The 27,084-nt window shown below is 56.5% G+C and overlaps 2 protein-coding genes across 18 annotated transcripts in view; one reads left to right on the top strand and one right to left on the bottom strand.

Moving 5' to 3' along the window:
• Positions 1–20,599, top strand: part of CUX2 (cut like homeobox 2) — a 61,481-nt gene extending 40,882 nt beyond the window's left edge. For 3 of the 16 annotated variants that reach the window (XM_074553967.1, XM_074553966.1, XM_074553968.1), the window contains 19 exons: positions 4,665–4,743; positions 4,973–5,066; positions 9,528–9,668; positions 9,783–9,918; positions 10,752–10,828; positions 10,911–10,977; positions 11,681–11,729; positions 12,437–12,541; positions 13,026–13,220; positions 13,386–13,444; positions 13,539–13,786; positions 13,970–14,605; positions 15,487–15,588; positions 16,214–16,989; positions 17,427–17,586; positions 18,020–18,289; positions 18,523–18,711; positions 18,823–19,096; positions 19,505–20,599. In XM_074553967.1, the coding sequence (XP_074410068.1) occupies positions 4,985–5,066; positions 9,528–9,668; positions 9,783–9,918; positions 10,752–10,828; positions 10,911–10,977; positions 11,681–11,729; positions 12,437–12,541; positions 13,026–13,220; positions 13,386–13,444; positions 13,539–13,786; positions 13,970–14,605; positions 15,487–15,588; positions 16,214–16,989; positions 17,427–17,586; positions 18,020–18,289; positions 18,523–18,711; positions 18,823–19,096; positions 19,505–20,159 (4,221 nt within the window). In that variant the 5' untranslated portion in view covers positions 4,665–4,743; positions 4,973–4,984 and the 3' untranslated portion in view covers positions 20,160–20,599. Of the gene's footprint in view, positions 1–4,664; positions 5,067–9,527; positions 9,669–9,782; positions 9,919–10,751; positions 10,829–10,910; positions 10,978–11,680; positions 11,730–12,436; positions 12,542–13,025; positions 13,221–13,385; positions 13,445–13,538; positions 13,787–13,969; positions 14,606–15,486; positions 15,589–16,213; positions 16,990–17,426; positions 17,587–18,019; positions 18,290–18,522; positions 18,712–18,822; positions 19,097–19,504 lie in introns of all 16 variants that reach the window. The other 13 variants (XM_074553961.1, XM_074553960.1, XM_074553963.1 and 10 more) reach the window with 9 other exon arrangements.
• Positions 20,600–20,797: 198 nt separating this feature from the next.
• Positions 20,798–25,838, bottom strand: PHETA1 (PH domain containing endocytic trafficking adaptor 1). 2 transcript variants are annotated; one of them, XM_074553971.1, is made up of 2 exons: positions 25,594–25,838; positions 20,798–25,101 (listed from the first exon to the last, which is right to left on the bottom strand). In XM_074553971.1, exon 2 carries the CDS (start codon positions 25,088–25,090, stop codon positions 24,329–24,331), a length of 762 nt encoding a protein of 253 aa, XP_074410072.1. In that variant the 5' UTR covers positions 25,091–25,101; positions 25,594–25,838; the 3' UTR covers positions 20,798–24,328. The 2 variants fall into 2 exon arrangements, with proteins under 2 accessions (XP_074410072.1, XP_074410071.1); XM_074553970.1 differs by lacking the exon at positions 25,594–25,838 and adding an exon at positions 25,388–25,586.
• Positions 25,839–27,084: the final 1,246 nt, after the last annotated feature.

The raw sequence follows: 27,084 nt of genomic DNA on the forward strand, positions 1-27,084 counted from the left end.
TGAGAGGGACAAAGTTTGAATATCCTTGTGCCGGAGAAAAGAGCAGAGCGAAAGCCCTGCTAATTACAAAAGTTGCTTTATGAAAGATAATTCAAAGCAATAATTTAGCAAACATAATCAAGTAGCGCAGATGGGGATTTTGATGAATAGTTTGCAACATGCAATTAGCAGCTCTTGCAGTTACATATCATTAACCCTCAGAGCACAAAAATTATTTTCTCATTATTAGATGAAAAGGTAAAATTAAGCTGACTAGACAGTAAAGGAACAAACTACAATTAATTACCTTCATTTATTACAGTCATTATTTTAAACTTATTTTTTTTTACTCTGATAGATAGATGAAAACATCTAAATTAAAAGTTTTGTTCTGCTAAGTGGGAGGTGAAACTTTGCAATCCTTGGGGTGCGGGGCCAGCCTGGCTGCATCCCAAATCTGGGGATCAATGGGAACCCCGTCATCACCCCCATCATCCATGCCAGGGATGCAGAGCCTGAGCATCCCTGCCTGTATCCCACACCAACCTGGCCCACTGCTGTCAGCCTCACAATTTTCCCTATTTTTGCAAGAAAATATTTTTTCACGAGCGTGAATTTCCGGGAAAATATTTTTTCGTGCAAAATAATTATGGGGGGATTGCAAGAAAATCCTTGCTGGGAATTAACCTGCCCAGGTGGCACCTTCTCCTGGTGGTGGTCAGAAATCAGCCTGTTCCTCCTTGGGTTGGGTGCTGAAAACTTTGATTTTGAGATTTGTGCTGGTGGCAGATGGTTCAGAGCTGCCAACTGTCAGCAAATGCACTAAAAAAATAAATTCAGGGAAAAAGAATGGAGGGAAAAAAAAAAAAAAAAAAAGAAGGAAAGAACCAGCTCGAACAGTCAGTGAAAAAACACGGATTAAGTTATGGTGGGGAGGGTGGATAAGCTGGAAATATTTTCCCTGTTGCTGGTGTGGGTGCTCAGCCCAAAAAATCCTGTGGTGCACAGGAAGGAAAGAGCTTTGGCACCTTCTCCCTGAGGCAGCAGGGTCAGGATGATGTGGGAAAAAAAGAGAGGAAAAATAACCTAATGAACTGAGTATTCTCCGTCTCTGCTCTCGAGAACTTTGCCAAAACATCGCTGAACTTGTCAGGCAATATTACAACAAAATTAAGAACCAGCAGCAATTTTCTCTCATTCGGGATCCCGCGCTTTAGAAGGTAAATTATTAATGCATTTTTTTTCCTCCGTTAAGCAGTTATTTGCAGCAGTCTTGGTGTATTTCTCATTAGAAATAACATCATCTAAAGAACTTTTATTGATTCTTCTTTCCCCCCCCCTTTTTTTTTTTTAATCTCCGAATCATGGACGTGAACAACATATTTCTGTGATGTTCCCTTTAACTAGAATTCTCAGGCTTTATTTTTATATTATTGATCTTTTTGACACGAATTGCTTTTTGGCCTTGTGAAAATCTTGGGAGCTGCTCCTGCCTTTGGGGGAATGGTGGGAGTGGGGGGATGCTGTGGGGTCTGGGTGGGTGTGATGGGTTTGGGTGGGTGTGCAGTGGGTTTACGGGGGTGGGATGGATTTATGGGGATTTATGTGAGTGTTTGATGGGTCTGTGGATGTGCGTGAGGGGTGTGTGTGTGTCTGGGATGGATCTGTGGGGGCGTGTGAGGAATCTGTGGGTGCACAATGGCTCTGTGCACATTTTTGGTGGATTTAAGGGGTTGTTTGGACACTCAGGCACCAAAGGACCCCAAGGTGTGTCTGGTTCCTCGTGGTGGTCCAGCCCCATCACCCAGGACAGTGTCTCCTTCCCAACCTCCCCCTCCTTGCCACCCTCTCTCTCTCCCCAACTTCTTTACACATCAGCAAAAAAAAAAACCACCCAAGAAAAAGCAGCGAAGCCTTGAATTAATTTCTTTTTCATCACTTTTCTTCAACATTTGGGGTCTCTGCTGCCGCTTTCTCCCCCGACAGCTGTTCCTCCACGCTGAAAAAGAGCTCATTTGTGGTTTACTGCCACCAGTATTTAGATGGAAATAACCCACTACTTATCCTGCACTTGATCTGGGGGATGCAAGAATAAACTCTCCGCAGATCCCGCGCCTCTGGAGCGGGGATGCTCAGACGCTCCGAGCGCCGGGGGAGTTTTACCATTTTTGTCACTCAATTATAATAATATTTCTGCTTCCAAATGTTTAAAAAGTTGGCTTCGGAAGGTATAATCATGGCACAGAGGCCAGCCTGACAATAGTAATTAATTAGGCTATTACGCATTCTGCAGTGATAATTGCTTTGCTGGAAAGTCACCAGCCATGAAAAGGACCCGGCGCGGAAATGTAATTTATCAGACGGCGGCGATCCCGTGCCGAGCCTCACCTTGAGCCCACGGGTGCTGTGCAGGGGGAAAAATGGGAATTAAGAGTACCTGGGTGTTTAATGCACAGGCAGAGCTCGCTCAGAGCAGGCACTGGGTTTGTGTCACTCATGGGCATTGTGGTGATGGGGAGAATGGGAGCGATGCCATCCTGACCTGAACCCAGCTCCCCCACTTTTAGCCCTTTCCTCCTCTTTTCAGCATGTTTTCAGGTGTTGCTTTCTTGGATGTGGATGCAGGGTTTGGTTCTCTGTCAAGAAAGTGAGAATTTAGGTGTTTTATTATAATACCTTGATTTTAGGGCTGATGTGGGCTTTTTCCAGGTGTTTATTCAGCTCTGTGTGAGGAATTGCAGCAGTTTCGGTGTTGGGTGAGCCATCCCTGTGTGGGACTCAGAGCTGCTCCAGCAGGAATCTCCCCCTGGCATTTGAGTAAATTATCCCCCATCTGGAAAAGATCACTGAAAATGTTAAATATCTTTTTTTCTGCTGACATTTCCTACAAGTTTAGTGGGGCTGTGGAAGAGCTGAGTGGGTGTCAGGCTCAGCACGTGCCAGTTGCTCACACTGGTGATGCCCTGGCGCTGACATGGGCTGGAATGTGCAGGAAGCCAGCTCAGGGGATGCTGCAGGCTCCTTCCCACCCTTCAGTGGAGGTGCTCAGACCTCCACAGGGATTGCTGAGGAGAGGGAAAGGTTCCCTTTGGAAAATGCTTTGTCTCTGAGATGTGGCTTGAGGGAGGAGATGCAGTGCAAACAGCTTGGTTTGGAGTTGGTTTGGTTTGGCATGGATTGGGGGTGCACAGGGACAGACACGGGGTGATGGAGAGGGGATGGAGAACATTTGGGCTGGATTTTTGCTTTGCACGCTTTGGTTGATACCAGCTCAGGGGAGATGCAGCTCTTCAGAGCAGCTGGGGCAGATCCAGGCATCCCCATGGCCCCTTTTACATTCCTGCTCCACTCCTGTGCATTCCAAAGGGTTTGGGAATGGGGAGGTCGCACAGGGCAGATGCCACATCCCTGCAAATCCCCCACCAGGGCTCACCCCACTGGCAGATTCATCAGGCATGGATCTGTCCTGCTCCAGCACACAGGCAGTGCTGGCTCCTGGCTGCCTCCTCCCTCCTTTCCCCTCTTCACTATTATTATTTTAAAGCACCCTGAAGCCAAGCATTTTTGCAGAACGCCGAAGAAAAGCCCCCAAATTCCTCCTCTGCTGGAGCCGCGGTGCTGAGAAAGTGAGTTTGTGTACGAGCTGCTATAAAAAGCCTGGCTTATACAATTTTAACAATAGAAAAATGATCTTTGTGCTCCAGTGCCTGCGAGCTCCGGAGGAGAAGGCGGCTTGCTCAGGTGGCTGCTGGATTACAAATGAGCCGTTTGCTTTGGGTTGCAATGACAAGCCATGGCAATCCGGGCTGCAGGGGTGAGCCAGGAGCTCTGCTGGCACACAGGAGGGGGAAATGCTTCAGTGTGGGAGATGCCATCAGACTGAGGCCCAAAGTTCAGGCTTTGTTTCATTATTAGCCCATCGGTGGCTTAAGAGCAATTTAATTGATTATTTCTCTGTCGTAACAGTGTGTCTGCTGGGTGGGCACCTCTTCCTCCATCACTGGCTGGTGTGAGTGCCCAATTTGGCTCTTTCCAGCTGGGAATGGGTCACTTCCATCCCTGATGCTTGTGCCCTCGTGTCCCTCTGCTGCCCCATCCCATCCGCTCCAGGTGGGGCTGGATGTGAGGGGTAACCACGATGACCTGGTGGGCAGCAGCCCCTGCCCTGAGGTGTCATTGTGCCTTGAAAAATTAAAGGGAGTAAATGATTCATGCTCATAAATGTTGGATGGGAACACACAGCAGATTAACGTTGTTGGGTTATTGGGATGAGGCTGGCGTGAGTGTCACCAGCACCGTGGTACCCCAACAGCCAAGGGGGACAGGGACAGGAGGACGTGTCCCATTCCCAATGTGAGCATCCCCTCCACCCACCCTGGCAGGGCTCTGGGCGAGGCCGCGCGCCGGATCCGGCCCGGCGGGCACAACAGCGGGCGCGCTTCTTTATTCCTTATTTAAGCGCCGACATTAAATTATAATTTTCATTTACTCAGAGCACATCAATGATTTAGGGCGACGTGACATGGCAGCAGCACGAGGAGTTTGGCCACAGGCAGCGACGGCTGCGCGGGGCACGGAGCCGCGCCGGGGGGACCCGTGTGTGGCTGTGGTGGTGCTGATCCCACCAGCTCGGCCGGTTCCTCCCTCCAAGCCCATCCCTGACCCCTTTATCCCTCTCCCCGCAGGTGATTGCACTTTGTAAGAGCAGCAAGGAGGCTGAGACGGCTTTCCTGAGCGTTTACACGCAATTGCTCGGAGCTCCAGGTAAGCAGTGCGGTGGCGACCTGGCTGCCTAACGAGTCGCGTGCCGGTGCCCAGAGGAGCCAGCGAGGACCGTGGCACCATCCCTGGCACCATCCCTGGCACCGTCCCCAGCACGGCTGGCACCGTCCCTGGCACAGCTGGCGTCGCCCACCGCGGCCGGCGCATGGTGCTCTGGAGATCCCAGCCGAAGAGAGGAGAGGAAGCAGCTTTTGCCATCGCTGTGTTTCAGCCCCTGAGCCAAATGCATCTTGACGTTAGGAAAGGAATACATTTGCTCAGCCCGTGTAGTAACACTGCGGCTATTCCCACTTGTCTGTTTGACGGTAAGTTGAGCGAAACGGCCGAGCTCTGGCTCGCAGCACCTCCACGGGGACATCCTTCCTCTGTCACCCTGTCCTGGGAGGGGGAAACTGAGGCACAGGGCAGCCCTGAGGTTTGTGTTGGCAGAGCTGGTGCTAGGGATGGGTGACAAGCTGGGAGCCCCCTCCTGCTGCTCCCCACTTTGGGGGATTTGGTGTGCGCCAGGCACGGAGCGTCCCCCGGCACGTCGGGGGCCGAGAGCTGCAAACGGCTGAAAACGCGCGGAAAGGCTCCTGCAGGGCCACTAATTCATTTTCCAGACATTTAGGAATAACAAAATGTTTTAATGATTTCTTAGGGGAATTAGGGAGACATATTTTTGTCCTCATTAAATTTTCTCCTGTGCTACGAGAACCAAATGTCAGCTCGGCTTGCAGAACCCAGTTATCTTTCCTCCCCACCTCCCCGCGCTCACCCGCCGGCTCCTCCCGCCTGCACATGGATGCACACACACATGCACGCCCCAAAACTCCTTCCCTGTGCTCTCTGCACTCCTCCTTCTCCTCTCTCTGCTCTCCACAGCATCTCTGGCTCCTCTCCTGCACCCCAAATCCTCCCTCCCGCCGTTCAGCCCCGTCTGTTCCATGTCCGCATGTCTCTCGACAGGCAAACTCTTTGTGGAATACTTTCCAAGCGCCACATAAGTCCTGATTCGACATTTTTTGCTTTGAATGGCTGCTGTCAACACAAATCTCTGGCAGAGACTGTAACGGAGCCTGATTGCTCAGCAAGTATTTTGATAAGTGAGCTGGCTGTGTGTCTGTAATTACGGGAGAAAACCGTAAATCTTTTGGATATTGTTCACACAGATGTGGCGTGAAGGGAAGGGGGGGAAGCAGTAAAATGTGTTAAAAGCATAATTAATGTCATTGTTGTTGGGGATGATTTGATTTAAGGCTGACTTTGACTCGTGGAGGGATTCGTAGGGTGCTGGTGGATGTGTTTGAGCAGGTTGGGATGGGGTGGCAGAGGAGAGGTGACAGCACTATGGAGGTGCTGTGGGTGTCCCATGGGTGCACCAAGGGTGCCCTGTGCTCCTCCTGGGGCCAGGCAGCAGCAGCATGGAAGGTGGGCTGGGTAGAATGGCCCTGGCACCGGGATTAGCTGGTGATCCCCAGGGATACAGGTGCTTGTCTGCTCAGGAGAAGGTGAGGAGCACTCAGAGCTGCCCCTGTCCCTGTTAGTGAGCAGCCAAAGGAAGGCTGTGGAGAAGGGTCTGGAGGAGGAGTCATTTGAGGAGCAGCTGGGGGCGCTTGGTTTGTTCAGTGTGGAAAAGAGGAAACTGAGGAGAGCCTTCATCCCAACCCACAGCATCCTCAGGAGGGGCAGTGCAGGGACAGCTCCAGTCTCTGCTCTCTGTGAGCAGGGACAGCGCTCAAGGAATGGCTGGAGCTGTGTCAGGGTGGTTTAGGTTGGGTATCAGAGAAAAGTTCTCCCCCAGAGAGAATGTTCCCCAGGGAATGGGCACAGCCCTGAGGCTGCTGGGAACACTTGGACAGCACTCTGAGGAATGCACAGGGTGGGAATGTTGGGGTGTCTGTGCAGGGCCAGGAGTGGGACTCCTGGATCCTTGAGGTCCCTTCCAGCTCAGGATATTTTGTGATTCTGTGATCCTGCTGTAACGCTGCCACTAAAGGATGGCCAATGACGCCAGCTAGTGGTGGCACTTATATTTGTATTTATTTATTTAATTAATATAAATAAACTGCAAATATAATGTGTGAGGGTATGGATCAGCAGGCCAGGGGCAAGGACACACTGTTTCTCAGGCATGCTGATCTACCACTCCATATCCTCACCCGCTACATATGCGGTTTATATATATTAATTAAATAAATATATATTTATGGCCCCAGAGTGATGCCCTCAGGTCCTGTTCAGGCACCTGTGTCCCTCGTGTCACCCATCTGTGCTGCTGGCCAGTGTCAGGTCTAACCTGTCCCAGTGGAAGGTGTGATGCATGGAGGAAGGGATTACACCCCAATATCTCACAGGTGGTGGCAGAGCCAGCCCCACAACCGAGGATGGTGTTTCCCAGTGGCTGGGCAGTGTGGCATTAGCTCAGTGCAGTTATTCCAGCCAGGAATTTGGCACCTGCACTGCCCTGGCTGTTGTAAAGGTTTGTTCTTCCCTTCCCAAAGCTCTGCTCCCACCATTCCATCCCAGGCTGGCAGCTCCAAACAGGGAACAGCACACGGAGGGCTGCAGCTCATGGGAAGGAAAATGCTGACCCGAGGAAAATCCCTGGTGCTTTATCGCTCAGACCCGTTTTTCCCATATTATTTCTCATCTTGGAGGCAGGAGGAGCTGCTGGTGTGGATCAAACAGGGCCTGTCCCAGTGTTTATCTCCATGGAGGCAGCTCACAGGCTGGCACGGAGCCTCCTGCCAGCACCCCCAGGGCTGGGGGGGACAGGGGGGATCCCAGCAGCCCCCGGAGTGCAGGGTTTAATTATCCATATCCTTATCTCCACTCATGTCGTTATGGAGTTATTAATGGCTGTGGGAGCATCCAGGCTGGCTGGGGCTGTGCTGCATCACTGCCATCCCACACCCCTGGGTGGGGAACCAGCCTGGGGGATGCTGAGCTGAGTGAGACACGCCAGGAGCTGAAGGATGCCATGAGCATCCCCAGGAGGGTCCCAGCTGGAGCCACGTCCCTGTTTCAGTGACAAAGCTGACAGCACTCAGCATCTGCCTCTGGATCCACGTGGCCAGAATCCTGGCACAAACCTCTTATTCCATCCATTCATTTGTGATGTCCAGCAGAAAGAAGGGATGACGTTCCCTGTGGAGGATGCTCCAGGGGATTTTGGTTTGGCAGTCACTAATGCTGGGGGGATGCTGTGGGGTGTGATGGTGTGGGATGGCAGCAGTGGGACAGACAGACCCCCCCCAAATCCCATTTGGAGGAGCACGTGCCATGGCATTCCTTGTTTGCAAGGAACATCCACATTGGCATGGACCAAATCTTGCATCTTCTGGGCGGGTTCGCTCCCAAAATCATTTGGGGCTGTGTTTGACCCCCAAATCCCATGTTTGACCTCCTTCATCCCTCTTGCATCTCAGCCAGGGGCTTGCCAAGCAGCAGAGCTGCTCTGTGTCCTGTTCTGAGTGGAGGCAGCCAGTTGCTGGAATTTTTTTCCACCACCCACTGTTATTATCTTTTACCCTTGGATTCCTGCCACGTGCCGTACCGTAGCATGCCCAACTCCACCCCACTTCCCTGTTTGCCTAACTTTTTGACCCTGGAGAATTCAAATCTATTTTCTCTCCTCTTCTTTTCCATGAAAAAAAAGCCCAACAGAAAAAAAAAATCCCCCAAACCTACATTAACCTGGCTCAATAGGAGGCATTTTCTTGAACTTATTAAAAAACCCAGACTTGTAAATTAATTTGTTCATGTTGTACAATGGCAGTGCAGATGGACTCATTAGCATGCACACAACAAATAATTATAGATGAATTTTTAGCTGGCCTGCTTAATGGGCTTGCTGGGTTAATTATGTCAATGTATAATTACATCAGCCCTGGGAGACATAATGGCACACCCCGCTGAGCAGACACCAGCTAATGATGGTGTAATGCTGACAGAGGGAAGACGGACGGCTCCGGATGCACCTGCTTACCTCGGCACAAACCTCCATTGTCTGTGCCCAAAGCAGCCCTGCAGGAGCCACCGTGCCCGGGGAGGTGATGTCCCCACGTCCCCAGCCCGTCCCTCCGTGTCACAGGGCTGGCAGGGAAAGGCTGGGATGTTCCTGTGGCTCCTGGAATGGCAGGATGTCCCCACGGCTGCTGGAAATGAGGGACTTGGTGTGTCCCCACAGTTCCTAGAAAGGCAGGACTTGGCTTTTCCCTATGGCTCCTGGAATGGCAGGATGTCCCCATGGCACCTGGAATGGCAGGATGTCCTTATGGCTCCTAGAAAAACAGGACCTGGCGTGTCGCCATGGCTCCTGGAATGGCAGAATTCAGGATATCCCTGTAGCTCCTAGAAAGGCAGGACCTGGTGTGTCCCCACAGCTCCTAGAAAGGCAGGATGTCCCCATGGCTGCTAGAAAAGTAGAATTTGGTGTGTCCCCATGGCTCCCGGAAAAGCAGGACTTGGTGTGTCCCCACAGTTCCTAGAAAGGCAGGACTTGGCTTTTCCCTATGGCTCCTGGAATGGCAGGATGTCCCCATGGCACCTGGAATGGCAGGATGTCCTTATGGCTCCTAGAAAAACAGGACCCGGTGTGTCGCCATGGCTCCTGGAATGGCAGAATTCAGGATACCCCTGTAGCTCCTAGAAAGGCAGGACCTGGCGTGTTGTCCCCATGGCTTTGGGAAAGGCAGGACCCGGGGTGTCCCCACAGCACGGGGAGGTGGGAGAGGGCCTGTGCAGGGCCATCCCTGTCTCTCACCACCCATGCCACCCCGCAGACCCCGCTCCTGTGCTGGAGGCTGCCCGGAGCCTGGAGGATCGGCTGCAGCAGCTGCAGCGCCTCGAGCCGGAGCCGCCGCCGCCCCTCAAGGAGCTCAGCCGGCCTTGGAAGAAGTACCCGGAGCTCAGCAGCACCAAAGGTACCGGGCCAGGAGCAGCCCCTGGGAGCATCCCTGGCATGCAGGGCCAGGATTGCCCCCTGGCCACCGCTGTGTCCCCTCCGCAGCCGTGTGTGTGTGCCTGTGTCCCCGCAGAGCGCAGGGACGCGAGGTCGCCGGCAGCCGAGCCCCCGCTGCCCGGCCCCGACGGCAAAGCCAAAGCGCCCGGCACAGAGCCCCCGCTGCAGAGACATGAGGCAGACAAGCAAAAGTACGTGGGAGCCCAAATGGGGTGGGTTTGGGACGCTGTGAGGACGCGTGGCTCTGTCCCTGCTCCTGCACCGAGTTGTCCATCCATCCATCCATCCATCCATCCATCCATCCATCCATCCATCCATCCACCTTCTCCTTCCCTTTGCTGTCCGGTTCGGAGCGGTCACATCACGCTCAGAAACTAGATACCAGACTCTCCCAGTGTCTGTCTGTCTGTCCATCCCCATCCCGGGTGGTTTTGGGGAAGCAGCAGGCGCAGGCACAGCGGGGACAGGTCCCTCCTGTTGTCCCTTTGGGCAGCATCCCTGGCTCATGGCTTTGCTCGGACTGGTGGGCTCAATCCAGGTCGCTGTGTGAACCTCATTAGATGACCTTTTAATTCGGATGCTCTGGTGCCTTCATTGTTATTCCTTAACACGCTGCACCGGGAAAACAAATGAAGAATCTTTAAACCCTAAATTGCAGATCTCTGCGAGTAAGTTCCTGGCAAGTGCAGGCTATAAATAATGCAGAATAACTTTGCCCTGATTGCTTCCCCCTCCTCCAGTTAATTACAGGAGGGGGTGGGCTGCTATGCCCCCCTCAGAGGGGTTTCAACCTCAGGGATCAAGGACCATTTTCAACCCAATGTGAATTTTTTTTACACTTGGGGCAATAAACATTAAACATGTTACTGAGGGGTGACACAGCTTGGACACATCCTGGTATCCACTGGTGGGAGTTTCCTGGCTTCAGTGAGTGATGGGGTAGAGGAGGGGACTCTGAGGGGTCTCTGTGTGGTTTTGGGGGGCTGTGGGGTCGGCGGTGCCCCCGCTCCATCCCTGGTCCATCCCTGGTGCCCGTCTCTCGCAGGGGCCTGCAGGAAGCTCAGGTCACCTTGGCCGCTCGGCTGGGGGAGGCAGAGGAGAAGATCAAAGTGCTCCACGCAGGTAGTGGGGCCGGGACAGGGGCTGCTGACCGTGCAGGGCCTGGCGCCCACCCCACAGCTCACCCTCCTCTTCCTCTTGCCAGCGCTGAAGGCCACGCAGACGGAGCTGCTGGAGCTGCGCTGTAAATACGACGAGGAAGCGGCGTCCAAGTGAGTTCCCGGTGGGGCTGGGTTGTGCTCAGAGCTGAGCTGAGACACTTCTGGCAGCACTGGGACGTCTCCGTGATGCTGCTTGAGGAGCTGAGATGCTTCAAGCCCCTGCAGGGACATCCTCAGTTGTCTCACTGAAATTGTGAGAAAAACACAAACTCTCCAACAACACCTTTCAAGTGTTGGAGAACCAAGACATTGCTTTATTCTGGCCCGGATGTGCAACAGAAATTGTTTCATCCACTCATGCCCGGGTTATGCAGTGAAAATCATTCAATCACGCCTGGTTTTGTACCAGACTTTCATGTATTTGTACATAAAAACCCCACAGAAATTCATGTTCACTGGTCTCAAATGACACAATCCTTAGTTTCCCATCTCCTATTGGTTATTAATCCCTTCACCTTCGATGTTAATTGGGTCCTCATCCTTGGGCTCTCTAATCGGTCTTTTCCCAGACCAGGTGTCTCCAGGGGGGAAATGTTTGTTAATGTTTGCTTATCTCCTGTTTATCTCCTGGCTACTCCCAGTTCTTCCCCGGGAGTCTTTTGAGGAGAAACTTCAGTTCTCCTCCCCCTGGGCAAAGGCAAACAAGACCCTGATTAAATTTGTAAAAAAATTTTTGCAAGTTGTGTCATTTCCACCAGCTTTGGGCTGTGTCTGTGCCCCCACACCCTCTGACACCTCTTGTTTTCTGTCTCAGGGCGGATGAAGTGGCCATGATCATGACCAACCTTGAAAAAGCCAACCAGGTGAGCCAGGAGCTGACTGGGCAGGGGCTGGTGGGGTTGGCCCTGCAGAACTCGAGGTGCTGCATGCACCCCAAGCATCTGTGTGGCCTGAGTGCCTGTCCCCAAAACTGATAAGGGGTTGACAGGCACCATGATTGGGAATCCCTACAAAGGAGAGTTCAGGTTTCTGCCCAGTGATGGGACCCCCTGGCCCATGTATGGATAGGGTCATGGGTGTGTTTGGGTTTCTGCCAGGCTCCATTTGGCTGCTGGAGCTGGCACTTGTCACCTCCAGCCTCTCACGGGTGTTTTAGGGCACAACCCACACTGTTCCTGTGTTAGATTCCAGTGTAATCACTCTTGGTCCTGTCCACTCCTCTTCATTAGTGTTTTTTTTTAATTCTGAAAATGTAGGTACAAATAAGTGCATGTGGATAATAAAAGCAGTCTAAAGAACTATTTGTGTAAATAAAACCATCCTTTTGGGTGGAAAAAAGATATCCTGGAGATGGTCTGCAGCCAGTGCTGAAGGATTGGGATCAGGAACTGTGTTAGGACATGGGGACCTTAAATACATGGGGGGAGCTTAAATATCTGGGCTGGGCTTAGGATGCTGGAGGTGGGAGTGGGATGCTCAGGAGAGGCAGAGACTGGGGCAGGTCCTGGGCCCTGTGTGGGGTGGGCTGAGCTGCAGTGCCTGGTGTGATTCCTGCTCTGTTCTCTTGCAGCGGGCGGAGGCGGCGCAGAGGGAAGTGGAGAGTTTGAGGGAGCAGCTGGCGGCCGTCAACAGCTCCCTGCGCCTGGCCTGCTGCTCCCCGACGGGCACCACGGGGGTGAGGGCATCCCTGGGACCAGGAGCACCCCTTTAGGGACAGCCCTTGGGGCCAGGAGCACCCCTCAGGGCCAGGGACAGCCCTGGGGCCTGCAGCATCCTTTGGGGCCTGCAGCATCCTTTGGGGCCTGCAGTATCTATCACAGCCAGGAGCATCCCACTGCACTTGGGAGCACCCCACTGATGCAGGAGCCTTTTTTGTGTTTGGGAGCACCCATCGTGTTGGGGAGCAAGCCCAAAATGCCTGAGTGTTTTCACTCTGAGGTGGTGGGACTGGCTGTGCCCTTCAGCCTCCCGCAGCACTGAAATGCACCTGGGAGACCTTCAAGGGGCAGAGGGATTGTCTGTCCCTCCCCAGGGCTCTGTCACCAGTGTCCCCAATGCACTGGGCTGAGCTCTGCTTCCTGTGGGGACATTTCCAATGGGGAGGGTGGCCCTTGTCCCCACCTTGGGTGGCCGGGAGCTGACAGTGTCCCCTCTCCCAGCAGGACAAAGTGAACTATTCCATGTGCTCAGGGTCGAGGTTGGAGGCAGCTCTGGCTGCCAAGGACCGGGAGATTCTGCGGCTACTGAAGGACGTGCAGCACCTCCAGAGCTCTCTGCAGGAGCTGGAGGAGTCTTCTGCCACCCAGATTGCTGAGCTGGAGGGACAGCTGGCCGCCAAGAACGAGGCCATCGAGGTGCGCCCGCGGGGGCTGGGGGCATGCCAGGGTGGGGGACACGGGTCTGGCCGTGCCAGGGTGGGGGACACGGGTCCGGCCGTGCCAGGGTGGGGGACACTGGTCCAGCCGTGCCATGTGGCCACCAGGAGCTGGCTGCAAGGAGTCCCCTCCTCTGCTCCACAGAAGCTGGAGGAGAAGCTGCAGGCACAGGCTGACTACGAGGAGATCAAAACCGAGCTGAGGTATGGCTTGACCGGCACCCACGGCTGCCTCGCTGATGTCCCAGCACCACAGCTGTGACACAGCCACCATGTCACCTCCTTGTCTCCCTGCCAGCATCCTGAAGGCGATGAAGGTGGCCTCTGCTGGCTGCAGCCTGCCCCAGGCAAGTGGCGTGGCGCGTCCCGAGGCGCTGGCCGGGCTGAGCCAGCCCTGCCGACAGTGCCTCCGCCGCCTGTCCCCATCTCGCCCTGGCTCCTTGCAGAGCATCTCCAAGGCGGAGGAGGCCCTGCTGCTGGGGAAGGAGGCTTTCTACCCCTCCCAGAAGTACCTGCTGGAGAAGCCCAGCCTGCTGGCCAGCACTGGTAGGGACTTTAGATTCTGTGGCATCTTGCTGGGAATATCCGTGGGAATGTGGGCGGCCTGGCTGTGTTGGGGTGGGATGTCACCTGGGGAAACTGAGGCAGGCGCTGTTTGGCTGCAGGGCTGTGCCTGAACCGTGGCCAGGGGGACTCTAGTGTGTCTCCCTCTCTCTCCTTCATCTCTAGAGGAGGATCACTCTGAAGACGAGTCAGGGAAGGATCCACTGGGCATGGAGCAGCCGTACCCATCCCCTCACCACGCCCCAGCTGATGACCCCGCGTCCCCCACTCCCCTCCCGCCGCTGCCTGGCCCTGGCGTGGCCCCTGACGGTCCCCGGACTTTCTCCCTATCCCCCTTCCCAGGGGCTGAGCGGCTCTCAGGGGACCCCAAGGCCCCCCAGCTCCCTGTGCCCGGCTACAAGAGCGAGAGCAGCAGCGGGGCGCCGCCCTTCCCCTCCTCCTTCTTCGGGGCCAAAAGCAGCTCCGTGCACCCCGTCCCCGTGCCGGCCACCAGTGCCACCAGCCCGCCCGGCGAGCCCTCCGAGGGCAGCGCCGGCAGCTCTGGCGAGGAGGAGCAGCTGGACACGGCCGAAATCGCCTTCCAGGTGAAGGAGCAGCTGCTGAAGCACAACATTGGGCAGAGGGTCTTCGGGCACTACGTGCTGGGGCTGTCGCAGGGCTCCGTCAGCGAGATCCTGGCGCGGCCCAAGCCCTGGCACAAGCTGACGGTGAAGGGCAAGGAGCCGTTCATCAAGATGAAGCAGTTCCTGTCCGACGAGCAGAACGTGCTGGCCCTGAGGACTATCCAGGTGCGCCAGAGAGGTGAGTGGTTGGGGTGGCCCTGGACAACGGGTCCTGTGTCCCTCCCAGTGCACCCCAGTTCACCCTGGGGTGCCCCATGCCGTGGCAGGGATGCTCACCAGACCCTGATGTGCTGGGATGCTGTTCCCCAGGATTTTCCCTGCTGGGATGGAGCTGGAGCCGGGTGGGATGAGCTCTGGCAAACAGCAGCAATTAACAACAACCCATGGCTGTGGAACTGCATCCCTGGACGTGCTTTACTCATTTATTCTGACAAGTGCCATTTAATTATTCATTAGGCTGTTCTGTGCTGTATGAATCAATGTGCTGGGGAATATTTCATTAAAATAATGAAGTTTTAGTGCTGCGGATCCTTGCGCGGCATTGGCACTGTCGTGGAATGGTGACTCCCATCTCTGGGGACAGTGGCTGCTGGCCGCATCTCAGCAGTGGCAGCCGGTCACTCGATCCTTGTGGTGGCACCAGGACTGGACAATGCACACCCATGGTCCATGCACCTGGCTGGCTTCAGCCTGGAGGGCTCTGATTTATCCCCTGGATCTGATCTGTCATTAATACTTTTATTAACAGCCAGGAGAGCACAGTGCCAGGGATGGGGACATGGTCTCTGTGCCCATATCTCTGCTCCTGGTGGGGAGACAGTGCCCTTGGCTGGGATGAGCAAGGTGGTGGGAGATGCTGTGCCAGAGGCAGGAGCTGGCAGCCAGGGCTACCAGGGCTCCCCGTGCTCCCGTAGCGACTAATCGGGAGTGACATTTGTCTTCAAACCAGCATCCCTAAAAATAACCGAACATGAGGAGCAGTAAATACTTCCTGACATACAAGTGGAGCTTGTAAAACCAGCGCTGGTGACAAAGCTGTTATCCTGCCTCTTTGATCAGGTAGCATCACGCCACGGATCAGGACACCGGAGACCGGCTCCGACGACGCCATCAAAAGCATCCTGGAGCAGGCAAAAAAGGAGATTGAGTCTCAGAAGGGAGGTAGGTGCTGCCATGGGGGTGGCCAAGTCCCTGCTCTGCCCTGTGGCAGCAGCACCCATCCCAAAAACTGGCTTTTTGTGGGTGTTTCACCCATTGACATCCATGTAGAATTTTAGGGCATGTTGGAAGGAAATGCCGTGTGGGATGGAAGAGTCCCTGTGCAGCAGAGTTCAGATCTGGGCTTTCAGAAACTTTGGATGCACTCTTTTTCCTCCCCCCTGCCCCAAACCAGATGATTAAATGAGTATTCAGGATCCATCTGGCACGAGGAACCATTAAAGCAGCTGCTCTCACAGTCAATTACAAGAAATGAAATACATTAAAACAGGTAGTCTGCTGAGAAAGCAGAATCCAGGAGAATTAAATTAGACGGCAACGGTGGAAAAAACAGGCAGGGAAAACAAACATGTTTGTCTATCGCATTGTTGGTAATGGGATTTATTTTGCAATCATCAAAAAAGAAGTTGGCTTTGAGTTGGGGCTGTTGACGCTTTTGCTTTGTGGATGCTGCTGGTCCAAACCAGATCAGGATAAAAACCACTTTCCTCCCACACTTTGAGCTGTGGCCACACAGTTAACGATGTCTGCTGCTCCTCTGGGCTGCCCTCACTGCTTTTCTCTGCAGGGGAGCCCAAAACACCATCAGCATCACAGGCAGTGGCCAACGGGGCGGGCAGCAGCAGCTCGGAGGACGCCATCAAGAGCATCCTGGAGCAGGCGCGGCGGGAGATGCAGGCGCAGCAGCAGGCGCTGCTGGACATGGAGTCGGGGCCCGGCGGGCATGGAGGGGACACGGCGCCCTCTGAGCGCTCCACGCTGGGCACCGTCAGCCAGAACATCACCCCCGCCCTGGTCAAGCAGGAGGAGGGCAGCGGGGCCAGCCCTGGCCCGCCGCAGACGCCCCTGGCCGTGCTCTCCCCCGCCGCCTTCGTCCAGAGCATCATCCGCAAGGTGAAGTCGGAGATCGGCGACGCCGGCTCCTACTTCGACCAGCACTGGGCGTCGGAGCGCAGCCTGCTCAGCCGGCCCTACACCTCCGTGTCGCCCTCGCTGTCCTCCTCCTCCTCCAGCTACTCCAGCATGGCCAACGGCCGGGGCTGGCCACGGGGGGAGCCCGGTGAGGGCGGCACCAACGAGGACGAGCTGCAGCCGGCGGATGAGGAGCCCCAGCGGCTGTCGGAGATGAAGGCGGAGGGAGCCGGAGCGGAGCCGGCGGCCGGTGGGCGTCTGTCCTACTACCCCACGTACGTGCCACGGACCCTGAAGCCCACGGTGCCGCCGCTGACGCCGGAGCAGTATGAGATGTACATGTACAGGGAGGTGGACACGCTGGAGCTGACCCGGCAGGTCAAGGAGAAGTTGGCCAAGAACGGCATCTGCCAGAGGATCTTCGGAGAGAAGGTACCAGCCTGGAGAAGGGGGGGTCTGGTGTCCTCTCTGCTCCATGAGCCAAAGCCTGGGCTCATTGATGGCCTTCACCAGCTCCTTCCAGAGTCTTCCTTTTCCTGGTTTGTTTCCCCTTGGAGGACTCTGAGTCCTCAGGTCTGACCCAAGCTCAGTCTCCCAGTGGCCACCATTAATTGGTTGGTGGCAATGCCCATCAAGAATGCCCAGTCCCCTAAACAGAGCCCTTTGGGGACCAGCCTCCCCCCCCACTGGGTTTCCCAGTGGGACTCACCCGTGGCAGGGGACAGAGGGTCCAGACATGCTGTGGGGCAGCGGGTGGCAGTGGGTGGCATCCTGCTCCCCCTCCCCAACAGGGGAGTGGAGGCAGGCAGCTTCCCAGCACTGGGGGAGTGCAGCCCACCTTCAGAGGGTGACACCTGCGTGGTGCCCAGGTGCTGGGACTGTCCCAGGGCAGTGTGAGTGACATGCTGTCGCGGCCCAAACCGTGGAGCAAGCTGACACAGAAGGGTCGGGAGCCCTTCATCCGCATGCAGCTCTGGCTGACAGACCAGCTGGGCCAGGGGATCAGCCAGCAGCCCACACCCTCCCAGGGTAAGTGACATCACTGTCCCCATGTGCCATCAGTGTCCCCACCACTTCTGTGTCCATCCCCTGCATCCCAGGGAGTTTGTCCTGCTCCCACCCAGCACTGGGAAGAGCTGTCCCTGCCAACTCCAATACTAGCACCCACATCCTGGGAAGTCCCTTCCATCTCCAACCTCCTTCATTTAAAACAAAAATAAAAGGAAAGCCACATCAAAAACCTTGGGCTTCGTGCCTGACATAAAGCAATAGCTGGATTTTTTGTGTTATATTGATGGCATTTCCTCTCTTTAATTATTCCACCACCATCATCTCCCACTTTGGAGAAGCTTGGCTGGTATCCCTCTCCTCTAGAGGGCAAAGCCACCGGCATCTCCCAAATGCCCCTCCTGCTCCCTGCCCCGTCCCCTCCCGCTGACCCCTGTGCCCTGGTGTCACACAGCCAGCCCGGCGGAGCCCCAGCCGTCCCCCTCGCCGCCCCCCAGCCCCTCCGAGCACGAGAAGGGCTGCCAGGAGCCCCTCACCCTGGCCTTGGAGAGCAGCAAGGAGAACCAGCAGCCCGAGAGCCGCTCGACGCCTGCGCTGGGCGGGAAGATGTATCCCAACAGCCAGGGCCCCATGGGCATCCAGGAGATCGTCGCCATGTCCCCCGAGCTGGACACCTACTCCATCACCAAGAAGGTCAAGGAGGTCCTGACAGACAACAATTTAGGTGCGGGCCCTCTCTCTGCCCAGGTTTTTGGGAGCTGCTGGTGAGACTGCATGGATCCAGCACCCCAGTTCCTGTAGGTGCAATCCCCCCGTTCCAGATGTTTCTCTGTGGGTGCTCAAGGGAATTCCAGGAGGATGCTGGCTGGGAAATGGGGTGCACCTGCTGTGCAGGGGGACTGCAGCGCCCATCCCGCTGCTCTACCCCGCTAACCACCTCTGCTTCTCCTCCGCCAGGCCAGCGGCTGTTTGGGGAGAGCATCCTGGGCCTGACGCAGGGCTCGGTGTCCGATCTCCTCTCCAGGCCCAAGCCGTGGCACAAGCTGAGCCTGAAGGGGAGGGAGCCCTTCGTGCGCATGCAGCTCTGGCTCAACGACCCCCACAACGTGGAGAAGCTGCGCGACATGAAGAAGCTGGAGAAGAAGGGTGAGGGACGGGGTGACAGGGCCCCGCTGGGTTGGGTGACACATCCCACTGGCTGAGGGGGGTTCCTGGGCTGGGGGGCTAGCGGTGCCAGCTGGGTGTCCTCTCCTGCAGCCTACCTGAAGCGCCGGTACGGGCTGATGAGCGCTGGCTCGGACAGCGAGTCCCCCAGCGCGCGCTCCGAGTGCGCCAGCCCCAGCGCGCCGCCGCAGGACCTCAGCCTGCTCCAGATCAAGAAGCCGCGGGTGGTGCTGGCGCCGGAGGAGAAGGAAGCCCTAAAGAAAGCCTACCAGCTGGAGCCATATCCCTCCCAGCAGACCATCGAGCTGCTCTCCTTCCAGCTCAACCTCAAGACCAACACCGTCATCAACTGGTTCCACAACTACAGGTATGGGCACTCCCGGGCTTTGGGGGTGCTGTGACACAGAGGGGGTGTCACTGCTCCCCTTCCAGCCTGCCATGTCACTCTTCACTAGATGAGAGGTGCAGACCCACTGGAGGTCTCCAGGTTGGTGGGTGGTGTTGGCTACCTTGACCAAGTCATGTTGAGCGTCTGAAGTGGTTTCCATGCTCACATCCACCTGCTCACCCCAGAGCAGGATCTCTGCAGAGGGGGAGGGAATGCCTTACGGAGGCTACTGGAGCACAGGATCCATCCCCACATCAGCCCAGCCCTGGGGAGCAGCACAGGTTTCATCCTTAGGTGACATTGCAGTGGACAGTTTGTCCACTGGCTGGAGATGTGGCATGGGGCAGTGGGTGGTTGTTCCCACCTCTCCATGGTTGTGTCCCGCAGGTCACGGATGCGCCGAGAGATGCTGGTGGAGGGCGCGCAGGACAATGACACAGACCCGGAGCAGAGTGGGACAGCCATCCCCGGGCGCCGGGCCCCCCACAGCCCCGACTCGGACCCCGAGGACCACAAACCCGTGTTGGTGGGGGACGAGCCCCCCTGTGCGGCTACGCCCGTGAAGGTGAAGGAGGAGCAGGGCGATCCGGGCGGCTGGAGCCGCCGGCGGGACTCACGCAGCCCGGCCGGCGCGGCCGAAGGGACCGGACCTCCCCACGAGGAGCGGGGGGCAGCCCCCCACGCCGCCGCCCCCAGCCTCCCGCGGCGGGGAGGCCGCGCCGGTGCCACCGCTGGGGGACCCCAACCGCCGCCACCGCCACCACACCCCGACAGCTCCCAGTCCTCGGCGGGCTCGTCCCGCTGCAGCTTGGTGGTGTCCCCGACGTCGCCCTCGGCAGCTTCCTCGCCCGGCCTCACCGGCTCAGCCTCTCCAGGACCGTCCTCTGCCGGGCCGGTGTCACCGGCGCTGCCACCGGCTGCCGGCCCCCGGCTCAGCACCAGCGTGCAGCGGCGCCACGAGAAGATGGCCAACCTCAACAACATCATCCACCGCCTGGAGCGGGCTGCCAACCGCGAGGAGGCCCTCGAGTGGGAGTTCTGAGCCCCCCCGACACCCCAAATATATATACACACCCCCACACATATATATATATTTTGATAAATGCAGTGTGCACCGAGAGGTGACGAGTGGCCGGCGCCACAGAAGAGGAGCGCCCGTGAAAAAAGAGGGGACCCCTCTCTATGAATCCACCCCGCCCCTCTGGCTTTGTTTTAAATGTGAAAAACTGGGAACAATTTTAGAAAAGAAAAACAAAAAAAAACAAAAAATATTTATAGACCTCTTTTAGATATTTTAATAAAAGGATACTTTGGAATTTATTAACAGCTTAAGCTGCTTTGATATTAAAGATAGCTATAAAATCAAGATGATGTAGCAGTCGTGTCATTAAATGTACACTGAAGTCTTGTAGTTTGCCACTGGATGAGATTAAAAACAAATAAACAAAAAAAAAAAAAAAAAGAAAACCAACCCACAGAAAAGACTTTTTGAGCAAAGCCATCAAGAAGCACTATGAGACTGACCAAATTTAAGAAACTTTTGCAGTTTCCACCCCTGTCTGTAAGACACTGCATCGCTTCTGCCCCAGCCAGAGACTGCGTCCTAGTCCCTGAAGACTCTAAAGCCCCCGACACCATCGAGTATGTATTTAGTTCTGGTGGTTTATGTTTTTGGAAGCCTTTGTAACACAGAATGTCCCGTGCGGTTGTATATGTTGTAGAAATGTCTGCAATAGCCTTCTGGAACAAGATGTAGCATGGTCCCAACGCCGTCCCTCGCGCTTCCTCCAGCCGGCGGCCGGTGGCAGCTCCCACCTGCCATCTGCAGCTCGTGCCAGCTCCCAAAGGAGGAGAGAAAATGAGGCAAAAGCAAAGAAAGCAACCCGAGTGAGCTTGGGATGGGAAAATGTCCCTGGGTGTGGTGCTTGAGGATGGTACCAGCTCACTGGGGATGGATATCCATGGCATCCTGATTCCCCATCCATTGAGGAAAGAGAAAGATGGAGCCTCTGAGCTTTGGCTCTGGGGCAGCAGTGCTTGAGGTGAGCACCCAAAAATCGTGAGCCACCGACTCACAGGCTGAGCCCTCCTCAGGGCTGCTCCAGCATCACAGCGCAGCACATTTTTAGGGAGAGCACCTGGGCAGGGAGAGCATCCCCTTCCCACAGCCATGTCCCAGGTGGTGGGTGTCAGTGATGCCAGGATGAGCTCTGGGGTGTCACATCAAATCAGGCTCCTGACTAAATTGGGCAAGCTCAGCCCTGAGCTGGGCAAAGCACCACCAAGCTTTGGCTTTGCAGGGCTGATCCTGTGCAGACGCAGGAGCTCAGTGGTGTCACAGTCCCAGTGTGCTCCCTGTCACCTCCCTGACCCCACCACCTGCAGCCAGCCTCTGCTAACAAAATGCCTTTAAACGATGTGGAGAGTCCCACCCTGGCCTGCTCTGCCCTGTCCCCTACCCCCACAGCATCAACCATCACCCACCAAGGCCCTGCCAGGCTCCCAGGGACAGATTTTCCACTGCAGATGTTTTTATCAGAATAAAGGGTATTTTTGTACTCGGGTGGTAGTGGAGCAATGCTGGGTGAGGGCACAGCTCTCCTTGCCCGCCCCTCCTGCCCTGACAAACCCCAGGGCTGCTCTGCCACCGTGCTGTGGCAGGTGGAGGTGTGACCACTGCCTGCCTTCTCCTTTGAGTGCTAGAGGGAGCTTTAAGTGGAATGGGATTTGAGGAAGCACTTGGGACAGTCCTGAGCACGGCAATCCTGATGTATGAAAGCCAGCGGGACACACCGGTCACGTTTTTGTTAGGCTCATGTTCTGTACTTCAAAAGTTTCTATGAGATCGATGAACTTTGTTTAACAATTTTGGAAGGAACAAGTTCTGTAAAGAGCCACTAAATACAGAAGTTGGATACGACTCTGGCCTTGGGGTGTGTTTTGTCTGGAGGTGATGGAATGGGAACCCCTCTCACACTTGCCCAGTGTTGGCACCCTGGAAGTCTCAGCTTTGCTTTGGGATTGTGGCAAGAGCTCTCAGTTATCCAGTGCGTGGGGGATTAAAAAAAGAGGGTTTTAAATGGGGTTAGTGCAGCTCAGGGTGTGATCCTGCCCCATGAAATTCCTGTGCTCATCCCTGCTGCAGGTTTGCTCCTGCCCCTGGGGGAGCTCAGCGTCCTCCAGTGTGAGTTTACCATAAAATCATCATTTCCTGGAATGGTTTGGGTTAGAAGAGACTTTAGGGATCATCATACTCCAACCCCCTGCCATGGGCAGAGACACCTTCCACTAGACCAGGCTGCCCAAAGCCCTGCCCAGCCTGGCAGTGCCAGTGGCACCGTGCCCCAGCACGGCTCTTGTTCAGAGCCAACATTGCTGGGCAAGTCGGCAGCTCCTGACACCAGGCAGGGCTGCTTGTGTCTGATGAATTAATAAATCCATATGTTGCATATCTGTTTGAGCTTGTTTGTCAGCTAACATGTTGAGGAGGACTTTTATTGATGGATATCTGAACGTCTGGAGAAGCTGTGCCAGCTGCCGTGGAAACCAGGATCTTCCCTGTGGCAAAGGACGGAGCCGCGGAACCATCTGGGTGCAGCTGCACCCTGGCTGCCCTTGGCACTGCTCCAAATGCCCCATTCCATAGGGGGATGCCATGCCTGGCCAGGGACAGGCTCCATGCTCTGCAGGGCTCTCGGTGAGTAGGTGACCCTGGCTGGCTTTGTGCCTCAGTTTCCCCAAGAAGTGATTACCCAGCCTCTGCCAGACCCTGTATTAAAGAGAAGTTGGAGACATTTATGCAGGTGGGATGTGTGGGCAGGGACATGGGGATGTGCTGGCCACCTTCACAAGGGCAGAGTCCTTGGTCCCTGTGTGGCATCAACAAGGGAACAGAGACTTTGTCCTGGTTAAGAGGTGCCCTGACAGGGGACCACCCTGGCACTGGGTGTCCTGATGTCCCCAGGGTGACTCCATCCCATCTCACCCCATCCCTGCAGGCAGATATGGGGCTCCAGGGCACTGCAAGACCCTGCCATTGGCCATGTCCCCTTCAAGTGACACAGTCCCTGACCAGCCCCACAGACATGGTAGGGACAGAAGGAGGATTAAAATAAATCATTAATTCCCACCTGAACCCCCATCCCTAGAGGCTCAGAGGCACAAACAAGGACCATGGATGGGAGGGAAGTTCTGAACTTTTATTGTAGAAAAATCTACAACTTTTATTGTAGAAAAATCCTGTGCCTGTCCCAAGGGAGCAAAGGGAGCTGGAGCCACCCAGCCCTGAGCCAGGGCACCCTGACTGCTCCCCCCTGCTCCAGAGTGGGTCACCCCACCTCTGGGCCAGCAGCTTGAGTTTCTGATGTGGAAATAAGATAGGAACACAGGCATGAGACACCAGCTTTGCTCTGGTTTGGCACATGAATCATTCCTCACGCTCTGCTGCTGACACACACGTTCCCATTTGCCACCACCAGCGAAGCTTCCCCTTAGTGAGCTGGCACGGGGATGATGTGCTGTCCCAAAATACCCACCAGCAAAGCAGTGCCTGCAGTTTCTGAACTCCCCCAGGGTCCTGACCCCCCCACATTCACCATCCAGGCTGCAAGCAGCAATTGCTCCCTGTGAAATGCCCGGGGCTGGGCGTCACCAGCTCCCCAGAGCGTGCGGAGCTGCTGCTGCCATTAAGGAAGGGCTGCGCTCACTGATATTTTCATTTCAAACCACATCCTGCTGGAGCAGAGGGATCTGGCAGAGCTCAGCCGACCTCAGCCCTGTGCTGGGCCAGGAGGGGAAGTCGGTGGCAGGCTCTCTCCACTGTGGAACCTACATGGGAGCTCAGGCGGGCAGGATCCCATCACAATCCTCCTCCAGAAATTGTCAGGGTGTGATCCCACTGCAAGAGCACCCAGAGGCCCCAGCAGGGCCAGAACAGATGTTGATTTCCACTCAGGCAGTGAGTGGTTTGTAGTTTGCTCGTGCTGAGTGGAGCATCCCAAACTCACACGAGGGATGGCTGGAGGGCACCTATATGGTGCCCATTTCACCATCACTGGTGTTCCTTGGTGCCCAGCCCTTGCTGGCAACACCAGCAGGCGTCCATCACCACCACAACACACCTCGGGGCGAGGAGGGGACATGTCCATCACCACGGACGGCCACCTCCACCCTGCCCCATCTCCTGTTAGGTTCCCAGGGCTCATCCGCCGCTCAGGGCTGGGAGCCGCGCCGCTTCTGCTGCCAGTCCTGCCGCAGCCGGGCCACCTCCCGGCTGTACTGCTCGTGGAGGCGGCAGAACGTGGACGGGCTCTGTGCCACGGCGCTCGCTGTCCCGCTGCCGTTCGACACCCTCCGGCGGGGCGGCAGCGGCGGCGGCCGCGGTGCCCCCTCCTCATCGTGCCCGGAGGCGTCGGGCGGCCGCTCCTCGGCCTCCAGCACGTTGTTCCACACCGCGCAGCCGTTCTCCTTCGGCGGGACGGCGGGCAGAGCCGGCAGCCGCTCCCGGCACTGCTCCAGCCCCGACGGCTTCGGCTTCCAAGGACCGGGAGCGTCCTGGGAGCATCCTCCGGGCAGCCCCCGGCTCATCTCCTGCAGCTGCTTCTCCAGCTCCCGCACCACCAGCCGCATGTAGTCGAAGCTGGCTCGGGACAGCGACTTCACCCACGACTCCATGGCCTCCTGGCTCTCCGCCGCCAGCACGTAGGTGCGGGACTTGCTGCCGCCGAAGCGGATGGCGAAGGCGAAGTTCTCGGCCGAATCGCAGAGCTCCACATTGCAGCCCTCCAGCACGATGACGCCCACGGGCTCCCGGCTGTCGCGCTCCTCGAAGTAGAAGAGCATGTTTCCCTTGAGCACGAACCAGCGGCGGTGATAGGCCGTGTGCCGCTCGCCGCGCTTGTAGAGGAAGCCGCAGTTGTCGGCCGGGGAGTCGCAGGTGGCGTAGAAGGCCAAGCTGCGCTCGTTCAGCTTCATGGCTGCACGCCCTGCGGGGACAGAGGGTGCTCAGCGCCGCGCATTGATGGCACGGAAACGAACCAGAGCCTTTTTGTTCGTGCTGGCGGCAGCAGCAGCGCTGGCGCCCAGGAAATGGAGCTGCTGAATAAACAACGCCGGGATAGCCGGGATAAGAGGACTCGCTGATAAGGGCTGAGTCCGGCGGATGCCCGGTGGGCTCTGGCTGCCCAAGGGATGAGGTTCACCCCCCCATCACCACCCCGGCAGTGTTTTCCCACGGAGGAGCCCCGGGCAGGGCCTGTCCCGGTGCCTCACCTGGCACAGGTGACCTTCCCGCCGGCGCCGCGCTTTCCGTGTCCCTTCGCTCCTCCCCGCGGCGGCAGGGAAGGTTTTGGCCGGCGCCGCCGATCTGGCTGCCGCTCCGGAGAGCCGTGGCCATGAACCCTGTCACCCGGGCAAGGCCACCGCTGCTCCTGTCCCCTAATCGCCGGTGGCCTCGCCGTGCCAGACTTTGCACTCACCTGGGCTCTACCTGCGGTGTGCGGCGCTCACCAGCATCAACGACGCGCGAGTGGCCGCGGTGGCCGTGAGAGCGCTGGGTCCGGGGTCGGATGGTGCCAGGGGGCTGAGGGGGCTTTGGGGCACGGCTCCAGCACGGTCACCTTTGTCCTCGGCTCCCACCGGCCCGGCCCGCCCGGCCCCGCGGGCGGAGCGCTGCTCCCGCCCGCCTCCGCCTCCGCCACCGCCCATCCCCGCGGCCGGCAGGGAGGGAGGAGCTGGAAAAGCGCTCCGGAGCTCGGCCCCGGGGCAGGGAGATCCTGGCTCGGTCCAAAACCCCCGGCAGGTCACGGTTATGGGCACTGGGACAGCAGCGGGGAGAGCGAGGGGTGAATGGGGGAGAGATGAGGGCACGCGTTGGAAGATGCAGGGGATATGCAAATCCTGGGATGAATGTATGGGTTTACTCAGGGATGTGCACGTGTGTGGGAAACCCAGGAGTTCAGTCCTGAAGGTGGCTGCACAACGTTGAATTTTTGATCACGTTTTGGAGGGAAAGAATTGGGATTCTGGGAACATCTGGCAGGGAACAGGCAGAGGCTGCTGGGTGAGGAGGACGACACAAGCCCCAAAAGGAGGGTTGGTGGCAGGACGTGGACTGGTCCTGTGTGGGTGGGGGATGCTGCAGGGGACCAGGCTGCAAGTCCTGGCTGCTCTCCCGACCCTCCACACATCCACAGCCACATCCTCGGGCCACAGGCACGTGTGGGGTGGTCTCAGTGCAGAGGGACAGAAGAAGTGAGTGGGACAAGCCTCCAGTCTGACTTCTGCTCTTGGTTGGCCTGCCAGGCTCACAGGACCACCTTGGCAGTGTTGCTGTCCTCACCACGTCCCAGTGAATGCCAGCGTCAAGAATTTGCTCTCCTTATCTCCTTATCCTTATCTCCTGTCCCTTTCCTCCAGTTTCTTCACCCCCCTGCTCTGCTCCACAGCCATGTGTGCATTTTGGCAATTGAGGCACTGGCAACAATTTTACAGGTCCCCATCCCAGAAACCCTGCTGTCCCTGACCTCTGCCACAGGTTGTGGTTCATCCCCACCCACAGATGCCCTCATTTCCCTGCACAGCTGATCAGGACTTGGCAATTTTCTGCTTGTGCCAGAGGTTTTCAGTTCACCGAGGGTTTTCCTTGTCACCTGCAGACTTTCACTTTCAGGCTATAAAAAGGGATTCAAACCAGCACTAAAACCATCTGGGCTTTATCTTCCCTCCTGAGCAGAGCAGCTCTGTTCAAGGTCGCTGGTGGGAAGCTCTTGGGACTCTGCAGCACTTATCTCCCTGCCTAGCTCAGAGATGGCTTTTCACACGGCAAGATTAGGATGGGAAGGGCTGCGGGGAGAAGCAATATCTTTATTAGAGCAGCTCGGGTAATTGGAAAAAGGCAACAGCGCTCCCAGCTCTGTTTTCCTTTCCTGGGACTCCAAAGCCACATGTTCATCTTGCAGAAGTTGTTC

This window comes from Zonotrichia albicollis, chromosome 18 (assembly GCF_047830755.1).
Source record: "Zonotrichia albicollis isolate bZonAlb1 chromosome 18, bZonAlb1.hap1, whole genome shotgun sequence".
Taxonomy (NCBI): Eukaryota; Metazoa; Chordata; class Aves; order Passeriformes; family Passerellidae; genus Zonotrichia; species Zonotrichia albicollis.